This window comes from Dendrobates tinctorius, unplaced genomic scaffold, assembly GCF_039654945.1.
Source record: "Dendrobates tinctorius isolate UK_male_01 unplaced genomic scaffold, ASM3965494v1 ptg000113l, whole genome shotgun sequence".
In the NCBI taxonomy this organism is placed as follows: domain Eukaryota; kingdom Metazoa; phylum Chordata; class Amphibia; order Anura; family Dendrobatidae; genus Dendrobates; species Dendrobates tinctorius.
In genome coordinates this window covers 14,900,865-14,924,841 of record NW_027361781.1, presented here as the reverse complement: position 1 = coordinate 14,924,841, position 23,977 = coordinate 14,900,865, and the positions used below count along the sequence as shown (strand labels likewise).

At 48.7% G+C, this 23,977-nt stretch overlaps 1 protein-coding gene across 13 annotated transcripts in view; it reads right to left on the bottom strand.

The window, feature by feature from the left end:
• The window catches only part of CELF4 (CUGBP Elav-like family member 4), a 1,497,717-nt gene that overhangs the window by 204,512 nt on the left and 1,269,228 nt on the right, over positions 1 to 23,977 (bottom strand). For all 13 annotated transcript variants that reach the window (XR_012234844.1, XM_073589796.1, XM_073589798.1 and 10 more), the window contains one exon: positions 19,364 to 19,507. Coding sequence is in view for 12 of the 13 variants with exons in the window: in XM_073589796.1 (XP_073445897.1) it covers positions 19,364 to 19,507 (144 nt within the window). In the remaining variant the exon portion in view is untranslated. The remainder of the gene's footprint in view (positions 1 to 19,363; positions 19,508 to 23,977) is intronic.

Below are 23,977 nucleotides of genomic sequence, written 5' to 3'. Positions count from 1 at the left end.
ACACCTGTGTATGGAAGAGTCGGCTGGGCGAGTACGCCTGAGTATGGAAGAGTCGGCTGTGTGAGCACGTCTGTGTATTGAAGAGACAGCTGAGTGAGCACACCTGTGTATGGAAGAGTCGGCTGAGCGTGCACGCCTGTGTAAGGAAGAGTCAGCTGAGTGAGCACGCCTGAGTATGGAAGAGTCGGCTGTGTGAGCACGCCTGTGTATTGAAGAGACAGCTGAGTGAGCACGCCTGTGTATGGATGAGTCGGCTGAGCGTGCATTCCTGTGTAAGGAAGAGTCAGCTGAGTGAGCACGCCTGTGTATGGAAGAGTCGGCTGAGTGAGCATGCCTGTGCATGGAAGAGTCGGCTGAGTGAGCATGCCTGTGCATGGAAGAGTCGGCTGAGTGAGCACATCTGTGTATTGAAGAGTCGGCTGTGTGAGCACACCTGTGTATGGAAGAGTCGGATAAGTGAGCATGCCTTTGTATGGAAGAGTCAGCTGAGTGAGCAGACCTGTGTATGGAAGACTGGGCTGAGTGAACATAGTGAACATGCCTGTGTATGAAAGAGTCAGCTGAGTGAGCATGCATGTGCATGGAAGAGTCGGCTGAGTGAGCACACCTGTGTATGAAAGAGTCGGCTGAGTGAGCACACCTGTGTATGGAAGAGTCGGCTGAGTGAGCACGCCTGTGTATGGAAGAGTCGGCTGAGATAACTGTTGGAAGAACGATTGGCGGAAGCATAGTTCGGCGGTCAGCCATCCAATGTGTATGAGCAGGTTAATCCAGATACTCCACATCTGACCAATCAATGCATCCGACTAAATTCTCTATGTCACATCCAACCAATCCAGTTATCACACATCTGATCAAGTCAGCTCTGCTACTCTGCTGTGCCACCACCTCTGACCAACCAAGATCTGCTTCATCTCATTAATCCAGCTTTGCTACATCTGACCAACCTAGCACTGCTATATCTGCCCAACTGTGCCACATCTGCCATGTCAGCGGCTGCATTATCCTAATGAACATTGTATTTTCCCTGGCACGCCTCGTCAGGATGAATTGCTCAGCGTGGGACGGTTGGTGATCTGGACTCTACCACTCTACATCTGGCTCTGGGCACAGGATCAATAACCTCACCCCAGTCAGACGCACTCGCCAGCAGAAACAAATAAGCCGCCGCAGGGCTTTCTGGGGCTCCGCTCGTCCCTGGACCTCACAGTCCGCTGCACTCGGGCTGGAGGGCGCACTTTATTGTTAATGCACCGGGCGGCTGCACCAGATTCTCATGTATATTTAACACATCTTCATGCCAATGCTGCGCTCCATGCCAGAGACGTCGGAGACTCTGCGCTCATTTTAATAAGGTGCTGGATGCTGCATCCGTCATATTAACATTTAAATAAATTTACATCATCCATTCCCCATGTGATTTGTATCTGTCCATGACTAGTTAACATGCGGGTGTTTGATGGGGCTCGGTAGCCCCTCTACAGATGTGTGCACTCAAACTTTTCTTGAATTTGGTAATGACTCCAATTTCTCACTATGTTAATTCAAGGCGTTATCCTGACATGCTGATAAAACCTTTCACAGGCTGCAACGCACATCACAACCACTGGGTGGCAGTATAAAGTCATCTATACAATAAACGTCTCCTGGCAGAGTAGCACAAAGCAAAAAAAACTCATATATATACATGTATATATATATATATATATATATATATTTGTACTGTAGTTTAAGCTTTCTTGGGCCAGGGTAAGGGGTAAAGGGGTAAGTAATACACATCTGTACCTCAAGGCCAGACACCAGTAGTGTAAAGAGCATATAGTGTGGGGGGGCCCTAGTACAAGTTATGCGTCTGTCAGTTAAAGGGTTAATTACTAAAGTTTATCAGTCAGAGCCGATTCCTCCGGCAATGATTTACCAATTATGGAAACATTATTCCAAGAAAGGTTAAAATACTAGGTCAAATGAATAGGTAAAGCTGAGAACATAGGGATATACTGAATGGAAAAAAGTCTCCATTGAAAAAACTGTTAACAGGTTTGTCTGGTGTGTTTTTGTGGTGTATTTGGATTCCTTTACATCCTGTTGTGGTCTCTTACCTTACCGTCACCTTCTAGATGGTGACGGAGCCAAATGAACCCTGAATTCCTAGTTGAAGAGAACCTGTCGCCTGCCATAAATATGATTTCTTTGTCTGGTGTAAACACCGCTGTTCTCCTGAATCCAGAGTTCTTTTTTACCAGCGCGTCTCCATCCCTAAGATATGACCCTATGTTCCTTGCATATAAATCTAGTCGTGTTAGGTAAGGGGGTGAGGTCCTCACAGAGCCTCCTATAGATGACCACTCCTACTTGGCTAACAAGGCTACATTTAAAGATATGATCATATTTCGTGAATGGAGAGGAACAGGAAGAAAAGAAAAACATCTTCTGATTCAGGAGAACAGCGGCATTTACACCAGGTAAATAATTACATATTTATGATAAGAGCACTGGTCTTAATCAATTAGCCCCATAGTAACTGTCCCCAAACTCCAACTCCGTGAGCCCCATAGCAATTGCCCATTATTGAAGTTCTTACACCATACTGTATTTTAAAGAGAGGCAATGAAGCCTCCAGTTCTCTAGCGACCCTAAAACGACACATCTTAGCCTATAGCTCTCCCAGAGGACAACACCTTTCAAAATACTTCAGACAACCCCAAAATGTACTTTCCATTCCCTGACAGCAAAAATAGATTTGCAAAATGCTGAAAAACTGTGCCCTAAAGTACATTAAAAAGTTACAAAACTTTTTTTTTAATTATGTGGAGGTTACATAAAATCTTCTCATTAGCGGAGTACACTGACCATTTCTCCTTTTTTATGGATTAGCGGGCGCCCGAATGCATCTTTGGAAGGCAAGGTAGGCTCCTTCATATGAACGAGCGACATAAAAGCATCTAGAAATAATAAAATCCGGATCTAGGCAGGAGATGTAATGTAGGCTATGGTCTGTATGTACATTAGCCTTTATGCACCGTAAATGGCTGGCATTGCCTCCTCCGTGTACGGGGCTCTTGAATATGGAAGGTGCATTAGGACTCGGCTCTCAGGTCTAATTACACCCATTACATTTGCACTTCCACCATCACAAAGACCGAGGCGGCTTTCAAAAAGTCTGCAGAAGTCGGAACAAAAGGAATAATCATAATAAAAAAAAACAACTTTCTAGTACATCCGCCGTCCCTTTCCGTAGTAATAAACCCGCATTCGCTGTTCACTCTCGGCTGCCGAAGTTTTACAAATTAATTGTATCTTCAAGAAAGTGGAACCTAATTTGCTTTGCGTTTGCAGACAGTTAATTATCGGCCTAATAGATAAAGAAGCGGAAAAAGGTAGAAAGTAATAACAAACTACAGAGCGGTCACTCATAAAATCCAGAGGTGGGGGAGATTGACGCCAAGGCTCCCAGGAACTATGGAAAGGGGTTTACAATTGGCTCAAAATGCAAAGAGGAATGAAGAGAGGCGCGTTGGAGTCATACATTGTGTAGATGACACCTGGTCAATTCTTCTCAGCCATTATTAATGAATCCATAGAAATATCTATTTCTGAGGAAAAAATCCTTTGCGTGTCACTTATTAATGTCAATCAGCCCCATGGAATGACCAGGCGGATTGGCATACTGCAAACCAGTGGCACATCCGCATCAAAAGGGTGAGAACACACCCAAAGTCTTGTAGAGATCTAGATATATTTCTGCAATAGAAGGCAGAGGAGCATTGGAAAGTTAGGTAAGTCCTGTAGACAAATGTGGTTAGATCTTTACAGGTGGATCTGCCCCAATTTTTCATAAAATTGGTTAAAACTAAATTCACACCAAACTCAACTAATTATGATGATATGCTCAATTCATTTCACAACCACTTGGCGGCCACATATATAGACAATGTAAGATAGCTCTTACTGTGTGTGTTGGGGAACACTCGCTTGGCAGCGGATTAACGTAGACAGGCACGTTTTTTCACACAAACAATCCATACGGTTTATTTAAAACGTCATAAACCACACCGCAAGCCATGTTGCACATCACCGGCTTAAACATAGTCCATTACTTCATCATGTATGGCTTTACAAAGCATTCACTAGTCATGCCGGACTCTCCAGTCACCGGGTGATCGCACAATTCAGTATCTGACCTTTGTCAGCATACATAGTTCCTTCCCCATACCCGGGGTTTTCTCTCAGGAGCTCCTGCTCCACAGGCTAACTCCTCGTCAGTCCAAGGTCCTCAACACGATGGCATCTTTCTCAGTGTAGGGCCATCGCAGGCTCTGCACACACATGTGGCCTGTCTGGGTGCTATTCAGGATGTTCGTCCAACACCCAGGCCACCAGGTCCAAGGTCTCACTGCGTGCTCCTCAGGAAGTCCATCCCCACCTGGGCATTCAGATCCATACACTCTTCCATGTGACCAGATCTCAGTCACATTATATGGTTGTAACCACCCCCGTGGATGGGCAGTGCATGTGTGGTTAGTCATTTCCCACCCAGTTCTCTGACTAGCCCTATAAGCCCCCCTTATATGTAATACACAACAAACACTTGTGGAACTATAAGTCCCAGCATAACCATATCATTTTGGGCTTACAGTGCAGAGGTCCTCTGCGACACATACCTGCCCTTTACAATAATGTCAGTTCCTAAATCACCATCATAATTATGCCTCCAAGCGCATCCTGAAGCGCACACACACAGTGCACCCTAGCTGTAACAAGGGTCACTGCCTCACAACACATAACGCATAAACGTCTCCCGACAGAGCACCTATTGGGTCATTGGACTCTTTTTTTTTATAACTCCTTCTACCAAGGCTGTGGTTCTCTTACTATGGAATTTTTTTTTAATATGTGCTATGTGGTGCAAAATGAGAAGGGGTAGCTTCAAAGTGAATATGGGTACCAAGCAAACTACGACCACCTAGTGGATGAAAAATGGGAATCCAAAATATGCTCAGCTTTTACACCCTTCCCTATGGTTCGTGTGAATCTCAAGACTTCGGTGCTGTTTCACTATTACAACCATATTTGGAAACCAAACCTGAAATAATGGCACCTTCTAGCTCTACAAGTGATGAAAAAGTAGTGCCATGCCAGTTTGGTGGGATGACGAGCGAGAGAAATAAGTATGAGACCGTCTAGTCCTAGGGTGGTCAGTTAGGTGAGATGCAGATAGATACTGAACTGTCTAGTCCTTGTGTAAGGGGCTGACATTGCTATGAACAGCAGAGACACGCTGCCCCTTTACGAGACAGTACCCCCTTGGCTGATGCGATGCGATGGTACATTCTATTCTACCCTTCAAAAGACTGCTTTGGTTTACTCTTCCAGCTATGGAGAGGGGAGGGGCTGTTTTTCCAGTGAGTATTTGGAGCTGGGAGTCTGCAGGAGACTGACGTGAGGAGAAAAACGTGCAGTTTGTAACTGACTGAACTTGTGGGATTGTGTATACCCTTCTGGGGATAATGAAGGTGGTTTTCCTGTGATACTGCGAGGAAGGAATTCAGCAAGGAAGGAATTCAGAAGAGGGAGTTCACCATTTCTAGGAACAGGTTCGGAATCGTCACACAAGGACAAGACCACATTGCACAGAGCTGCCAGGGAGGACATCGCATCATCTTGCAGAGAACTGCAGGGGACCCCCAGTAAGGATCTGAGACACCAACTTTACCGTGAGTGTTAACCTCGTGTGCCCACATGTTTAGGGCTTAGGATAGGCTGCAATAGACAGAGCACGGCAGCCGTGCGGCCAGTGTAGCAACGGCCAGTCAGGCTATAGTTAGAGTAGCATCATGCTGTTACTTTATTGTATTGTTTTGCCTTTTGAAAGAATACACTAATCTGTAATAGTTGGTGCACTGTGCCAATTGTACGGCCTAGCTAGAGAATATCACTTTTGTAAATTGTTTTATGTCATTTCATACCCCTGTTTACACTTTCCTAACACTGCATTCCTTGCCTGTATATAAATTAACCCTTTGTTATTTGCACCTCATCTTGTGTACCGTAGTCTCCCTGCATTGTGGTGGTCCCCCGGCCATTGTTTCAAGTGGCGCTGCGAGCAGGGTTACTGTCACCAAGATGCAGGCAGCAGGCGGCAACGGCGGGAGTGCTAGTGTTAATGGGGATGCTGTGGGCATTGGTGGAACCCCTGCAAGGACACTCCCTATGGGCACCATAATTAGTGTGCTTCCGAAATTTGATGGCAATAATATGCCCCTGTCTGATTGGTTGTCCTGGATGCAAAGCACCCTGAAGATTTATAACATCAGCACAGACCTTGAAGTGGACATTGAGTTGATTGCTTTGGAGGGAGAGGCCCGTAAAAACATTTGTCTACAGCTGGAACTCACCCGTAGCACCCTGAAGGAGCCAGTGAAATTCCTGAAAGAGATCTACGGCGAGACTGCTAGCACGGGACACCTCCGCGCCAAATTTTTCTTTAGACTGCAGCAGGAAGAAGGGATCTCTCAGTATGCGACAGCACTGCAAGAAGTGTTGGTGTGGCGCCCCTGAGGCTTCAGTCGCCACAGAGGTACTGCACCTCCTCCTGAGGTGTGGTGCCCCACCATCCAGGTAAGGTGGGAACTCCTAACCACGCTCCAACACCTGCACCCCTCACCACAAAGTAGTGTAGCAAAGCCACATTGCGGCTCCTTGCTTAGAGAGTAGCAGAGCACCTTTGGTGGTTCCCTGTTTGGAAACACGAAACGTTCTGGAAGGTGGGTGGAGTTTAGAATATATAAAAGAGCGGGAGGGGATAGGAGTTAGTTAGTTCAGTCGGTCAGGAGAGTCACTCAGAGAGGAGTGAGGAGAGAAGATCCCTAAGAGAGGGATGGAGGAAGGAGGTGTTGCAGCAGATCTCAGTGACCTGGGTCTGCTGGCATGGGAAAGGAAAGAAGGAGAAAGACATTGAACTGAAGCCTGAGCTTCCATAAGAAAGAAAGACAAGTACGGAACGTAGGAGAAAAAGGGAACACAGAGGACGTGGGTTAGAGGAAGAACCCTGCCTAGAAGTTCTAAGCGCAAGGCCGAGGACCGGTCCCCGAGGTTGTATGGACACTAATGGTTCTGCAGCAGACACCGGTGGAGTAGTGGGCTGTAAATGCACTACTCCAATCTAAGACTTGGGGCACAACAGCAACTTGGATTGTGAGCCGGGACTCAGGAGTAAGGAGTCCCCGAAGCAGGCTACAGCTGTCTGCCGTATAAGTAGAGTTCTTGGGAACATCTGTCAGGAGGCACTCCAGTGAAACTCAGTACTGGGAGTACTTCACTTAAAGGCACTATAGAGGAGACGTTCAGAAAGGTACATGTTGGTGGAGTGTTGGAAGGGAGCATCCTATCTTGCCTGGAGGTTGACTGAGCCCTGGACCCGGAGGACACATCACGGAGGCAGGCATCTGTGTGAACTGCAGACTGTGAGTAAAGCGTTGGAACCACATGCCCTGGTGTCCTCCACTTTTTCCCACACCACTGCACCCCGCACTACCACATCTGGGCACCAGCCTCTACACCGCCTGTGCCTCTCCTCCATTGCTACATCTACACTGCCCTGGGATTACAGCTCCACCTGTGGGGAGCTTCACCATCTTGGCTGCAACCCATCACCAGTCCCAGAGGATCTGCATGCAGCGTTGGCCTAACACCTCACTTGCCGAACACCACAGGTGGCGTCACAAACTATTCATAAACTTTATTTCATTGCTCATTCATCCCCTTTTTGCCATGGAGCCCCAGGGCCACGTTCCGGGTCACAGCTTCCGTGACAACTCCCATTGAGATCAACGGGCCCGGTACAGAGTACCCCGCTAGGCCCTGGTGGGGCGCTCCATTCTGGCATCACGAATAGGATGACGAGACCCGATGCCATCGGGTTCTGTGTGCCTAAGATTTGTTAGACTTAAAATTTGTGAGAATGTGCCGAAGACCCAATTTAATAGACTGTGAAATGAATATTAAAAATGGCCGACAGCCTAGAGAAGAAGGGCGTGATAATATGGGCGGTCCTAAGAAAAGAGCGCGAACTGTCCTGGGCCTCCCCTGTCTAAACTACTATGCGACAGCAACTTGGCCCATCCCCCGAGGGGTTCGTATACTGGCTTGGTATGGTGCAGTTGGAAGAAGATGCCGCCCCAGGAAGGAGGAGCGGAAGTCAGAGGCGGGAAAGGCGCCGAGACAGGAAGAAGAAGAACGCCAGAACGCCATGATGGAAGAGGAGGGGAGGAGGCCTGCGGTGCGCGGGGAGGCTGAGCTGGATCTCCCCGGCACCCTGGCTGGAGGCTCGGACCCTGCTTCTAGATTGAATCGCCAGCAGCTAGAGGAAGAGGTTGCCTGGCTGACCCAACGTTTGCAGCTGAAGCAGGAGGCCTTGTGGAGGCTGAACTGGCAGCACGCCCAGGAAGGGCCTACGCCAGCGGTACCGCCATCACCGGTACCCGTTGCTGCAATACCGGAGCTTCCCCAGGCAGACGCCATGGGGCCTGCAGCCGCTGCCACACCACCGACAGCATCCGGAGTCGCTTCTCTGCCGCCACCACCGGAGGAATTGTATGAGGCCCCGGGAGCCGAAGTGGAAGAAGAGGAGCTCCTGCGTAGGTCCCACCAGAGACCCCTGCGGACCCGGAGCCGCCATTAGCTCCACCGCCGTCCCCGGTGTCCCACCGGACAGCGCCCACCGCCTCTATGCCTGCACCGGAGCAGAGACCGCACCGCCAGGAGGCACCAGGTATATACCCCGGCCCTCCTATTGGGTTGCCCCCCGAATTCACATTGTCAGAGGCTGGCTTGCGGGAACTCGAAATGGGGCAGTTGGAATAGTCAGCTGGGGGCACAAGACTGTTGGAAATGGGGAGGTGGAAGAGGTCCTTACTGAGAAGGGTACGGCTGGAACAGGCGTGCATGATTCGGCATCTTCGGGGAGTGGAGGAGTCTAGGTCGCTTTGGGATAGTGACCTCGGGATCCCTTGGCTGCCGGAGTCCCCATGTAGTCGCCCATCAGCGCCAACAAGCTGCGGCATCCCTCAGTGCTAGGCCACGCACCAGAGCAACAGACCCACACACCCATGAGGAACAGCTGATGGGTATCAATATGCATCATGGGTTCCCTTTACCACAGCTTCAAGGCCCTAGGCGGCAATCGCACCAGTTGCCACCACCATGCCCTATGGCAAGCAACCAGCAACAAGATGAAGACACCCAGAGCATTTCATCTGGTAGCATTTCCCAATCATCAGCTTCCAGAACCCCAGGAGGGGACAAAAACAACAATTAGTCAAGATGCTTCATTTAAAGTAAATCTCGTTACCCAGGAGGGTATTTGCACAGTTGTGCCATTGTTTTCTGTTTTTTTTTGCACCAGTTTTCTATTTTTGGTTATCATGTCCTAGTTTATTTTCCCAGAGTTGCCCAGTTTTGTTGGCAGCCTTTGTACTTGAACTGTGGAGATCATGAACGCTGAATGGTCCAGAACTGTTACTGTATATAGTTTGCACCTCTTTAGGTGCTCTCGGTTTTACGTAGGACACTCTTTTTGAAAGAAGATCTACCTCGACATAGGGACATTTCCAGACGCGATGGTCGGACCAGTGTCTATCGTTGCACTTGATAATAATGCTTAATGTTATTCTCTGAATAAGAAGCTAGAACATAATAATGTATAATGAAAGTATTAATGACAGATTTTATAGAAGTATATTGAGAAAGAGACATAGTGAATGTTTTACAGAATTTTTGAATAAAGATGTTGAGAATGTGAATGCAGAATTGAAAATTACAAGTGACGAACCAGGTATCTACGGTTGTCATCCTAAGTCTAGAAGAGACAGTGAAAAGTAGAAAATGTGAAAGATAATAGAAAGAGATGTGTTGCTAGAAAATGTGAATTGATATTGAGTTTGCTCCTGTAGCACTTTACATTATGTAGCATAATTTAAAAGGTTTAGACAGTTAATTTGTTTGTAGCGTTCAAGAAACCGTGCCTCCTATATCAGGAAGTTTAGTATAAGAAATGTTTATTCAGCATTACCAAAATTTTGTATGTTCCTATATTGTTAACTCTGTTTGACTTACAGCCCGCGGACGTGCTGTGTTTAACGGGGGGCAATGTGGCGCCCCTGAGGCTTCAGTCGCCACAGAGGTACTGTACCTCCTCCTGAGGTGTGATGCCCCACCATCCAGGTAAGGTGGGAACTCCTAACCACGCTCCAACACCTGCACCCCTCACCACAAAGTAGTGTAGCAAAGCCACATTGCGGCTCCTTGCTTAGAGAGTAGCAGAGCACCTTTGGTGGTTCCCTGCTTGGAAACACGAAATGTGCTGGGAGGTGGGTGGAGTTTAGAATATATAAAAGAGCGGGAGGGGATAGGAGTTAGTTAGTTCAGTCGGTCAGGAGAGTCACTCAGAGAGGAGTGAGGAGAGAAGAACCCTAAGAGAGGGATGGAGGAAGGAGGTGTTACAGCAGATCTCAGTGACCTGGGTCTGCTGGCACGGGAAAGGAAAGAAGGAGAAAGACGTTGAACTGAAGCCTCAGCTTCCATAAGAAAGAAAGACAAGTATGGAACACAGGAGAAAAAGGGAACACAGAGGACGTGGGTTAGAGGAAGAACCCTGCCTAGAAGTTCTAAGCGCAAGGCCGGGGCCCGGTCCCCGAGGTTGTATGGACACTAATGGTTCTGCAGCAGACACCGGTGGAGTAGTGGGCTGAAAATGCACTACTCCAATCTAAGACTTGGGGCACAACAGCATCTTGGATAGTGAGCCGGGACTAAGGAGTCCCCGAAGCAAGCTACAGCTGTCTGCCGTACAAGGAGAGTTCTTGGGAACATCTGTCAGGAGGCACTCCAGTGTAACTCAGTACTGGGAGTACTTCACTTAAAGGCACTATAGAGGAGACGTTCAGAAAGGTACATGTTGGCGGAGTGTTGGAAGGGAGCATCCTATCTTGCCCAGGACCCGTAGGACACAGCACGGAGGCAGGCATCTGTGTGAACTGCAGACTGTGAGTAAAGCTTTGGAACTACATGCCCTGGTGTCCTCCACTTATTCCTGCACCACTACACCCCGCACTAATACATCTGGGCACCAGCCTCTACACCGCCTGTGCCTCTCCTCCATTGCTACATCTACACTGCCCTGGGACTACAGCTCCACCTATGGGGAGCTTCACCATCTTGGCTGCAACCCACCACCAGTCCCAGAGGATCTGCATGCAGCGTCGGCCTAACACCTCACTTGCCGAACACCACAGGTGGCGTCACGAACTATTCATAAACTTTATTTCATTGTTCATTCATCCCCTTTTTGCCATGGAGCCCCAGGGCCACGTTCCGGGTCACAGCTTCCGTGACAACTCCCATTGAGATCAACGGGCTCGGTACCGAGTACCCCGCTACGCCCTGGTGGGGCACTCCATTGGCAGAAGTGCAAAGGAAAGAGATGGATGGGCTGGTGGCTTGGGCTCCAAAGACTGGATACTCTGGGAACAATTAATTCTGGGACTGCACATCACATCCTTGAGGAGAGCACTATCAGAACAGGTCCATGTAGATCCGACTCTTTCATTCCGTCAAATCCTGGCAGAAGCAGTGGCCCGAAGCAAGGAAGACAGTTACGCGACTGGTGTGTTCCGTGTCCAGGGTGCCAATACCAGAGGAGAACCAAATCATCAGGAGGCGCTGGTCCAGGTAGTGCATGACTTGCAGCAGTCTCTTGTCAGTATGCAACCCGGATGGAGCAAAGAATGGGAGAACAACAGTCTGTCTCAACACACTCATATAACCAACCTTCGGCCTGACCTCTAAGGGGTCAGTGGGTGCAAGCTCCCCCCACCAGGCATCAGAGGCACGAAGACAGGCTCGGGGTGCCCCTCGGCAAAGAGGAGGCATCCAATGCTGGGAATGTGGAGGACAAGGGCACCTTGCCAGAGACTGCCGGAATTATGCTCAAAGCCAGCAACAACCCCCGCAGTAACAGGGCACTCTGTGGGGGAAGCAGGAAGAAAGGCCGCTCCATATCATAATGAACACCTGATTGCTGGAAGTCCCATCCTGCATGCTGAATTTGAGGCCATTCCAGTGGATTGCTTGATAGATACCGGTTCACAAGTGACAACAATGCCAGAATCATATTTCAAACAGCATTTTCAAGCCCGGGCCAAGCCAGAGAAGGAGACATTGATCCGGTTGTTTGCTGCCAATCAACAGCCGATCCCGGTCACAGGGGTCATGTGGATGAATATTCGAATCTGTGGGCAAGAAAAAGGAGAGCAAGGAATCCTGCTCGTCCTTGAGCCCATCAAAGAAGATGTGCCTGTAGTACTGGGAATGAATATTCTATGAGAACTCGATCAGATAATGTTCACCAAATGGGGACCCAGTTATTGGAAGAAGGCTGCCACAAGCCTACTCAGAAGCCCTTCAACGATTGATCCGTGTCTGTGGGACGCAGAAGAGTGTGCCGTCTTATCAGGCGGTAGGGGTCATAAGGGCCCCTGGGAAGGAGTCTGTAATCCTGCCTCCCGAGCGAGAAAGTATATTACACCTTCCAGTGGGGACTCATCGCAACCTTGATGGGCTGGAGGTCATAGTTCAGCCTGTGTTAGGCGGAGGAGCAGACCAAGGAGTCATGATAGCTCATAGGATAGCTGTGGTCCAGCGAGGACATGCCCCCATTAGAGCTTTGAACGTGGGCCCGGGGAAGTCACCTTGCCCCGGGGGACAGATCTGGCCCGGGTGTACCTACACAAGGGCAAAGTGGTGAGTCAGAAGGAGATGTCTTTATTGCCGATCGAAGGTGTGGGATGAACCTTGGAAGTCGCTGCGGGGCCCGAAGAGAAGCCATCCCCAGAGTGGAATGGGCGGATCATCCTTGACCAAATGGAAGTGGATGTGAAGGCTCTTGGCCCTGACCATGTGCGGGCAATAGAAGCTATGCTGTAGGAAAATCAGGCCGCATTCACCCGTCACGCCGAAGATTTTTTCTGTACCGAAGCGATCACACACCAGATACTGACAGGGGACGCTCGTCCAATTCGAGAATGATACCGGCAAATCCCACCCAAGATGTACCAAGAGGTGAAGACATTATTGAGGCAGATGCTGGATTCAGGAGTCGTGCAGAGTAGTCAGAGCCCTTGGGCGGCACCGGTGGTGCTCGTCAAGAAGAAGGATGGGACCATGCGGTTCTGTGTAGATTACAGGAAACTCAATGCCTGCACTGTGCGAGACTCATATCCGTTATCCTGCATCGAGGAATCCTTGACAGCGTTGGGGAAAGCCAAGTACTTCTAAACCTTGGATCTAGCAAGCGGATACTGGCAAGTGGCTGTGGCTGAGGAAGACAAGGAAAAAACTGCCTTCATCCTCCCTATGGGATTGTTTGAGTTTAACCGGATGCCCTTCGGGCTCTCCAATGCTCCGGGCACGTTTCAACGGCTGATGGAAAGTGTTTGGGAGACTTAAACTTTGAGGCTACCCTGATCTACCTGGATGACATCATTGTGTTCTCTGCCTCGTTCGAAGACCATCTTGCCCAGCTTGGACAGGTACTCGGAAGACTGCGGGCTCATAACCTGAAGGTGAAGTGTGGCGCCCTGCATCTTTACCGCCACAAAAGGGTTAAATATGTACTGTTTTGTATGTGTTTTGTGAGCAATGCGAGATATGCTTTCTCTGCTAGAGACCACAACACACATACACAATTTGCCTCATTCCCTCACTTGTCTGAAGCTGAGAGCTTTGCAGACACACCCAAACTGGGAGGGGGAGGGGTCGAGTTGTTGTTTTCTGTGTGAACAAGAAGGAGGAAGAACGTCTTGGAGGCCATGATGACATGAGCTCGATCCAGGAGTAAAGCTAAAGAAGCATCAGGGATCAGCCCCTAGACCATTCATGCTTTCAGAGCAGGGTGGTAAGCTGAGAGACTGTGTGAATTCATACAACCAACAGCATCGTGTTTTCCCTGGGAAAGACTGCAGCAAACTAGGATCAGTGAAGGATAGTGCAAGTGGGAACTTGAGCTGCTCACGCACAGGATCCATGCTGCAAGTTGCCAACTACACTACAGTCGAACACTACAACTGGCGTCATGAATCACTACCTCAACTCAATCCCTTTTACATGACCGCCTGAGGCCACGGACCGGGTCACTACCACTGAAGTTAACGGGCCTGGCGCCGAGTATCCCACAGCCTCTGGGGCACGTCAGAAGCCAAAGAAGTGGCACCTCTACAAGAGAGAGATCGAGTACCTGGGCCACATAGTGTCACAAGACGGAGTTCTGCCTTCACCAGAAAAAATGGCTGCTATCCAGAAGTGGCCAGTTCCTCGAACCATGCGGGAACTCTAGGCCTTCCTTGGACTCGCCAGGTACTACCGACGGTTTGTCAAAGATTTCGCAAAGGTGGCGGGTCCTCTGAATGAACTGCTGAGGGGAACCGCCGGAGTGCCGAAGACCCAGAGGTGAGAGGAGGACTTCCAGGCTATAAAGAATGCTCTTACTTTAGCCCCGACTTTAGCCTACGCAGATTTTGATCAACCGTTCCTGTTGTACACAGACAGTAGCCTTCATGGACTCGGTGCAGTACTTTCCCAAATGCAGGATGGACATGAGAGAGTCATCGGGTATGCCAGTAGGTCCCTGCGAGACAGTGAAAGAAACCCCCATAATTACAGCTCTTTCCGGTTAGAGCTCCTGGCCCTCGTGTGGGCCATGACAGAGAAGTTGGCGGGCTTCCTGGCAGGGACCAAGATTCAAGTTCGAACGGACATTTATCCCCTAGCCCACCTTGAGAATGCTAAATTGGGGGCCTTAGAACAATGGAGGGTGGCTCGCCTGGCCAAGTTTGACTTTACCATCCGTTATCGCTCTACTACTGAAAATGCAAATGCCGACGGCCTGTCACGAGTGATGGTGGAAACTCCAGTGGGGGATCTCGATGAACAACTTGAAGAGGAAGAAACCCCAGACTTCCGTAAATTTAAGACTCCAGTGGTTGTGGTCCAGTCAAGTAGGGAGGCCTGCGCACTACCCCGATCTCTGGGGAGAACCAATGAAGAGTGGGGAAACGTTCAAGATGAAGACGGAGGGCTGAGACAGATGAAATGCTGGGTAGCGCAGAAGCGGAAGCCAGGCAAACAAGAGAGAGATAGTCTGCCCGCTGAGATGAAGAGTGTCTTACACCAGTGGGATAGGCTGGAGGTGCGAGAATCGGTGCTATATCGCAAAAGGCAGCAGCCGAAAGATACTGAAGTAAGGTGGCAGGTGGTCATCCCAGGAGGAATGGCCTAAGAAGTGGCTAAAGATGCCCACGAATTCGGAACCCACTTCGGGTCCACAAAGACCTACCAGTGGTTACAGCGGCATGTGCACTGCCCCCGGTTGCAGTCCGTGATAGAAGAGGTTTGCCGGCAATGTCGGGTATGCGACCTCATAAAGAGTACTGAAACAAATGGCACCAATCCAGACCATACATACTAAGGAACTGCTAGAAGTCTTGATGATCGACTATCTCCTTGTGGGACACTCAGCCCGGGGTCCACAGTACTGTTTGGTGATGACCGACCATTTCTCCAAGTCCGCGGTAGTTACCCCGACTAGAGATCAGACTGCCGAGTCGGCGGCACGGGCCATCTGTCAAGACTTCATCAGAGTGTATGGGTGCCCAAAGCGCATCCACTCTGACCAAGGTGCATGTTTCCAAGGCAAGGTGATGGAAGAACTGTATCGTTTGTATGGCATCGAGCTGTCCCGGACCACCCCTTACCATCCTCAAGGCAACGGAGCATGTGAACGCTTCAACCGAACCTTACTTCAAATGCTGAGGACGTTGGAAGAGGACAAGAAGGCATGCTGGCCAGATTTCCTGCCAGAGTTGGTCTGGACCTACAACAATCAGGTCCATTCCACCACGGGTTACACCCCCAATCTGCTGCTGTTTGGAAGAGCTGGACGAGAGATCATTGAATTGAAGTTGGAACAGCAAGAGGAGCTGATGGAGCGAAGCGTCACTTCATGGGTGAAAGAACATTGGAAACGACTGCAAACAATTCGGCGATTGGGGAGTCAGCAGCTACAGGACAAAGAACATACGGGCCGTAAACCGATTCAAGAGATACCGCCCCGGCCCGGGGATCAAGTTTTAGTCAGGGAGAAATGCCCCAAGGGTAAACTAAGCGAGAGATGGGAAGTACAGCCTTACGAAGTCATCGAGCGAGTGTATGCTGATGGTCCGGTCTACAAGGTGCAGGTTGAGAATGGGTCGTCTGCGCCTAGAGTGCTCCACAGAAATATTCTGCAGCCATGCCGGTCTGAGGCCCATTCTGTACCATTGCCGCCTGAAAGTGCTGCCCCACTTCCTGAACCTGTCTTGCCTGCTAATGAAATCAATGATGAATGGTGGACCGGCCCTGACACCGTGGGGGGGTCCTCAGGTGCACGGAGAAAGTAATCTTCTGGATGTACCACTACCGCCACGTGACGACGAATCCCGAAAAGAACCTACTACAACTCCTGCAGCAAATGTTTCTCTGGAAGATACTGTAGTAAAGAGCTCCGGACATCCCAGAGGTCTACTGCAGGGGTTCCACCAGTCCGATACGTAGAACAGTGCTCTCTGTCTGTTTTACCGATTTTTTTGCCTCCTCTATAGGTGGTGTTCCCGCTTTGCAAGTTTCTTCATTTCACTGCAACCTTGATGCTGTGATGGCCGAGGATGACCATCTTTAAGTAGGGAGGCATGTAAGGGGCTGACAGTGCTATGAACAGCAGAGACACGCTGCCCCTTTAAGAGACATCTCCCCCTTGGCTGATGCGATGCGATGGTACATTCTATTCTACCCTTCAAAAGACTGCTTTGGTTTGCTCTTCCAGCTATGGAGAGGGGAGGGGCTGTTTTCCCAGTGAGTGTTTGGAGCTGGGAGTCTGCAGGAGACTGATGTGTGGAGAAAAATGTGCAGCTTGTAACTGACTGATCTTGTGGGATTGTGTATACCCTTCTGGGGATAATGAAGGTGGTTTTCCTGTGATACTGCGAGGAGCCACGAAGTTCTACAAGGAAGAAATTCAGAAGAGGGAGTTCACCGTTTCTAGGAACAGGTTCGGAATCGTCACACAAGGACAAGACCACGTTGCACAGAGCTGCCAGGGAGGATATCGCATCATCTTGCAGAGAACTGCAGGGGGCCCCCAGGAAGGAACTGAGACACCAACTTTACCGTGAGTGTTAACCCTGTGTGCGCACATGTTTAGAGCTTAGGATAGGCTGCAATAGACAGAACACGGTAGCTGTGCGGCCGGTGTAGCAGCGGCCAGAGAGGCTAAAGTTAGAGTAGCATCATACTGTACTTTATTGTATTGTTTGCCTTTTGAAAGAATACACTGACCTGTAATAGTTGATGCACTGTGCCATTTATACGGCCCAGCTAGAGAATATCACTTTTGTAAATTGTTTTATGTCTTTGCCTACCCCTGTTTACACTTTCCTAACACTGCATTCCTTGCCTGCAAATAAATTAACCCTTTTTTGTTTGCACCTCATCTTGTGTACCATAGTCTCCCTGCATTGTGGTGGTCCCCCGGCCATCGCTTCACTTGGGTGCAATCAGTGAAGGTGATAAGAAAGTATGTTTGTATGGGAGTCGGTGGCATATTAAAATAGGATAACTACAGAGTCATCTAGTCCTAAATTACAGGGATGGATATTGGGAAAAATAAGTGAGGGACTTTCTTGAGCTAGGGTAGTGCAATGGGTGAGAACCGGTGGAGGGATGCTAGACTTTCTAGTCCTCGGTTGAAGCTTGTGGTAGGAATCGTGTTTGGGGATGGAATAAACCACTATGGAGCCCTCTTTGTGACCCTTATATATATATTTTCCTTCTTCTTATGTCACTTTACCTTCGCCCATTGGCCACCATACTAAACTATTGCCTTAAAAAATGACCCCTTCACCATGTTAAATGCATAATTTTGGCTAAAACTAGGTCTGAGGTTGAGGAGATTCTTGGTTCCTTAACTTCTCATACAAGAATTAATAATAGATACAAAGAATCCCCGGCATGTATAATGACAGAACACTGTATTCCTAAGATATCAGAGCAGAAATGGTAAAAAATATAAAATCCTACATGTTTTTTAAACATCCAAGTGCCTTTATGCCATAAACTAGAAGGAAAGTCCTCCAGGACCCCGGAGTCTCCATCCGGTGTGACAGAGAATATTGTGACTCTGCCAGTTGAAGATCAGAGACGAGGACTGTATGGGGAAAGTTCTGACAAAACTAGTTAGGAATTTGGAGAGCCCGGTCTCAGGGGGAGGAAAGTACATTTTAGGTTATCACATTCTATTTGCTTGCTAGAAAAGTCAGACGCAAGGGCGGCTAATGCAGTTTGATGCATTCCCATGTAATGATCTTGAGGGGAAGGCTTAGCTCTCAATGTGGAGTCACTTCATGTCATTCTGAAGCAGATCACATAATTTCCAATGTACTCGCTGTCCCTGAGATTTGTAAACAAAGTTCTCAGCAAACCAATAACCCTTCGAGTGCGGAGAGTTGGAAATGTATGGTTCTCGGTTGCTCGGGAATTGATAATGTCAGTGCTGATAATGTCTACCAAACTCTTGAATGTTGTGATGTACGTGTCAACTCTAGAAATGGCCTGACGTGCCTTATATCACCGATATACACAACGAGGAGTTGATGACCACAATGAGAGCTGCTCTTGATGCTGATTCTGGTCACCACCTCATCAAGTGTTGGTCTGGGAGGAGTTTACACTTAGGACACCTCTGTCCAACAGATAAAAAAAATATCCATAAAAATTGGTAGACCCCATTGTCTTAGGCTAAATGTTGGTTGTTTGTTGATACAGTCCAAACCCAACTTATTCCTAAGAGACTTTTCACCCCCTACGTCTGAGGCAGTAGGTAACAAGAGCTGTTGCATAGCTACTGTAGCAGGGATGCTGAGTGCCAGGGGTTGCCTACAGGCACTCTGACCTAGCCTGAGTAATTATACACAAGTTCAGCAAACTCAACCTTTGCCCAAAAGGAAAATAAAACCAGGATACAAATCTTTCTCTTCTTTGCTATAGTGGGAAACCGCTACTCCTTATTGTCCAGATAGTCCCATTGGTGGAGACAATGGTGGAGGCAATGGTGCCACCACTTTACATCTAATAGTGTCTGGTGTTAATCAGTCCAGTAATGTTGCATACAAATGCTGGTTCTCAGTATATGTGTTAATGTACTGATGGAGCAGGCAGTGCAGTAACGTGGTTTATGTGGTCTCACCGCTGTAATAATGAATCATGACTATATACTCACTGCCTGAGCGTAGGCGCCGTAAGCTCCGAACTGGATAGCCATGGGGTTGAACATTCCCATCTGTCCAGCCATTTGCTGCATACGTCTCATTGTGCGTTCCTTATCGGTATCTGCAAACTTCACCACCAGACTTGAGGATGCCCCCTAATGGAGAAGAAAATATATCGTTAACATTCAGCATGATTAACGTAAAAACAAGGGAAATGAGCAAGAAAATATAGATAATTATAGGTAAAAACGTAACCTATTTAAATGTAACTCTATCTATCCATCTATCTATCATTTATCTATTATCCTTCTATCTATCTATCTATCTATCTATCTATCTATTATCTATCTACAGTGGGGAAAATAAGTACCGTATTTGATACACTGCCGATTTTGCAAGTTTTCCCCCCTACAAAGAATGGAGAGGTCTGTAATTTTTATCGTAGGTAAACTTCACCTGTGAGAGATAGAATCTAAAAATAAAATCCAGAAAATCACATTGTATGATTTTTACATAATTAATTTGCATTTTATTGCTTGAAATAAGTATTTGATACAATAGAAAAACAGAGCTTAATATTTGGTGCAGAAATTACAGAGGTCACACGTTTCCTGTAGTTCTTGACCAAGTTTGCACACACTGCAGCAGGGATTTTGGCCCACTCCTCCATACAGATCTTCTCCAGATCTTTCAGGTTTCGGGGCTGTCGCTGGGCAACATTGAGTTTCAGCTCCCTCCAAAGATTTTCTATTGGGTTCAGGTCTGGAGACTGGCTATGCCTCTCCAGGACCTTGAAATGCTTCTTACGGAGACTCTGTAGGATCGTGTGCCGACTGGGGGGGGGGGGGGGTGGTCCCTTCCAGTTGCGAAAAGACTGGAGTCAGAAGCAGATGCAAGTTCAATTAGGTCCTCTTTATTGGTTGTCTTCTCTGACATCCACAGCAATATGACAGCTCCTGCACACTGGCCTGAGTACCTGTTACCTCCTCCTTCTCCTTCCTGATGCGATGACCCTCTAGGTTCTTTCACTGTGGCTGCCGTTAGGCCCACGGCCACAGCGCTTCCCCTGGTTGAGTCCGTCCGTACGCTGTGACACTTACTACCTCTTCGGTGTCCAGCCATCCGGTACCCCAGGCATCCTCTGTCTGCAGCTGTCCTGTCAGGGCTACCCCCCGACTGACTCTCTCTTTGGGACCCTCCCTTCTTTTATTCCCTTTCTCTGGAATTCCCCTTCTCAGTCCAGTAACTCCGCCCACCATGACTTGGCGTTTCCTAGTTTCAGCTGCTGTTAGGACCTTTACTCACTGTCCTGTGTCTCCCTCTAGTGGCAAAAACTCAGTACTACACCGTCTCTAACTAATTCTTGCTGTTTTCCCCATACACATTGTGAGGTAGTGCTGTCATTTAGTTAGGGGATTCTCACTAGGCAACGAACAAATCACATCCGGCACAGGTTTTCCATCAAAACATAGCAGTCCCTGTGGTTTATTATGCAGCATAAACTGTGACCAATAACATACAGTTCATTTCACCAGCATAGCGTCCATTACAGAGTTTCCCTCTGTTAGCAATGTCCAGAATACACAGGCTCTTCAGCCTCATCATTGTCTCACCCACGTCAGGGTTTCCTCATGGCTGTTGCTCCACGCTGCAGACATCCACGCTCTCCTCTGGGACTCTCAGACGCTGGCAGCCATTATACACAGCCACTCCACAGGCTGTTAGCCAGGAGACAACTCTCCTCACAGGTCCTTCCGCTATGGACCAACCAGGTCCCTGCATTCACCTCAGCAATGTCCTTGCTGATCACACATACATAAGTCTCCATCTCAAAGCCACCCACTTTGCGATACATAACGGCCACTCAACACTCTGCCATTCATCCCTTCTCCTGGGACCTCTACACAGCGCCCCCTAGCGGACACAGTGGCTTCTACACCACATACCTCCCCCCTCTGTTCAAACTTGTGGGGTTGAACACACAACATTACATCAGGCTCTTGAGACCGGGCACTCATTACACCTTGCCCCACAGGTCAAGAGAACCTTTTCCATCTGTCATACGGCCTCCTCTCTACGTTCGGCCTGCCCCGACCCCAGCGGTCAGAATATAGGTCCTGATCTTTGACCCTCCTGTTTCAGTCTGTCTGCGTCATCAGACACTATCTAGTCACCACCTTCGTCTCTCTATTTGTCCCGTTCCCCAACCAGCTCCCCCGGTTGGTACGGTCATCCGTCTTTCTTGAGTCTACTGTCTGGCCTGAGTCTGACCCACTCAGCGTCTCAAAGGAACTAATGTCTCTCAGCCTCGTATGGCCGGTCGAACTGCCACTCACTGACATTCTTCGGCTACCTGCCCGGTCACTTCTTGGTGGAATCCTTCAGGTCCTAACATCTTGTTCGGTTGGAGGCGGCCGCCACCTGGTATTCCGTACTTCATTAATTTGCCGACGGTCGAGCCTCAACTGCTCAATTTCTTGCAGGTACTGCATTCGATACTCCACAAGCATCCGAAAGTCTCTCAGGCTTTCCACGGAGCCAACCACCATGATGGGAATCCTACCCACTTCACTGGATATCTGTTCTTCATCATCAGGAGGGATCCTCACCCTCACCACACAAGGAGATATTCACAAGGTCCTGCATTATCTTCCCGGATCTTCCAAACATTCTTCCAATCAGAGCTTTGGGTACCGGAAGCATACCTTTCCGCAAACCCAGCCGACCCATAGCCTCCTTCGCTAACTCTAGGCGTCGAGCAGCCTTCATATTACTCCGCCTGACCAGCTGTTGGCGTGGAGACATTGTAAATGCATTTCTTTCAGGACAGCCACTCAGTTTGATGTATCTTCTCTGGCTGATATTACCACCAACTGCCGAGTCTCAGGTGCCCAGTGCACCTCACACGCTTTGATCGCCTCATGTACACCTTCCTCCGCACAGGCTTCTTGCATATCTTCGGGTACCTCAATCACAGACTGGAGGGTCGTGGTCTTGCTTTCTTCCTGACCAGGAGGCTCTGGCTTTACCACGGACACTTCCCTCACTACAGTTGCCCCTTCTGGGTGACTGTCTTCTTCAGTTCTCCGTTCCTCAACTTCACGAGATCTCATCTCTTCCCGACCGTCTGTCAAGACGGGCACCGGCAGCTCCATTCCACCACCAGTCGGACCCGGCCTCTGTTCATCACTGTCCAAGTTCTTCTCCCGCAGAAGACCACTTACAGTTTCTTTGAGCTCTAAGACCTCTCTCGAGCTCCTCAACCCTGTGCTTGGCCCGTTGTCTCAGGACTCTTTCTCGTTTCACATGTTCTTCCATCTCTTCCCTGAGCGTCTTGTTCACATTTTGCCACGTTGACAGGTGACCTCTGAGCTCAGAGACTTCCTTCTCTAGCCCTTCTATTCTGTGCTCTTTCCCTCCCAGAGCCATAGTCAACTCCAGAGTCTGAGTCACGCCGATCATCCGAGTCAACCCTCCAGTTACCCTCTGATCGTGTGTCCACTCCAGTCACCTCATCTCCCAGCCCACCATCTGTCTTGTAACGAGACGTCAGGTCCGTCAGTTGGGCAGATGTATTTCTTCTTCTGGACAGTTCTACCTCTGACCTGTCAATGTCAGGAGCAGACACCATCTCAATATCTGTTAACCCAACAGTAGAAACGTCTCCAACCTCCTGGCATATGTCATCAAATGCGACAAAGTCCCGGCCCCTCTCCAAGGCATAGACTAAGGCTACTTTCACACATCAGGTTTTCGGCGTCAGGCGCGATCCGGCGTCGTGCCGGAACGCCGGATCCGGCAAATGTTTAGTAAAACCGGATGTGACGGATCCGGTTTTCTGCCGGATCCGTCTTTTTCTTGACAGACAAAACCGGATCCGTCTCATCCGGTTCATCCGTTTTTCTATCCGTTTTTCGACGGATTACGCCGGATCCGGTTTTTAAAATTGACCCTTGTGGCCTTCCGAACGGGATTGGCTACTGGAAAACTATATATAGAGTGTTCCTACAGCCCTTCTTTGACAGGTTGTCGAGGAGAAAGTGCAGGTTGGAGAGAAGAGCAAGTTACTGGCGAAGATGGATGTTGTCATTGGAAATATTTTGAAGAATTTGTCGGATTTTATAGCGGAGGCGAATCGTTTGAGGGTGATTGTTCTGGAGAAGGAGAGAGCGAGACAGCAGCGCATCAGGCATCGTAGACGACGTTTGTGGATCCACCCCATCACAGCCAAGAGAATGACGCGTGGGGTCTATTCTACACTCTGCATGGACCTTCGACGAAACCCGGATAAATTTTTTGGATATGTTAGGATGAAAATGGAGAATTTTGATTACTTGGTGGAGCGCATTGCACACCTCATAAGAAAAGCGGACACCTATTGCCGCTTCTCTGTTTCACCCGCAGAGTGTCTGATGGTGACTTTAAGGTAAGCCACATTTATTGGATGTGATCGCATCAGAGCACACTTTCACTGCAATCTTGTTGGTGGTAGTTTGTATCTCCAAGTGTTATAGCTCAGTTTTGGTATGTAATGCTGTGATTTAAAACTAATTTATTGTTTTTTAATTCCCCACAGATTTCTTGCAACTGGAGAATCCCTTTCGTCACTGCATTTCCAGTACAGA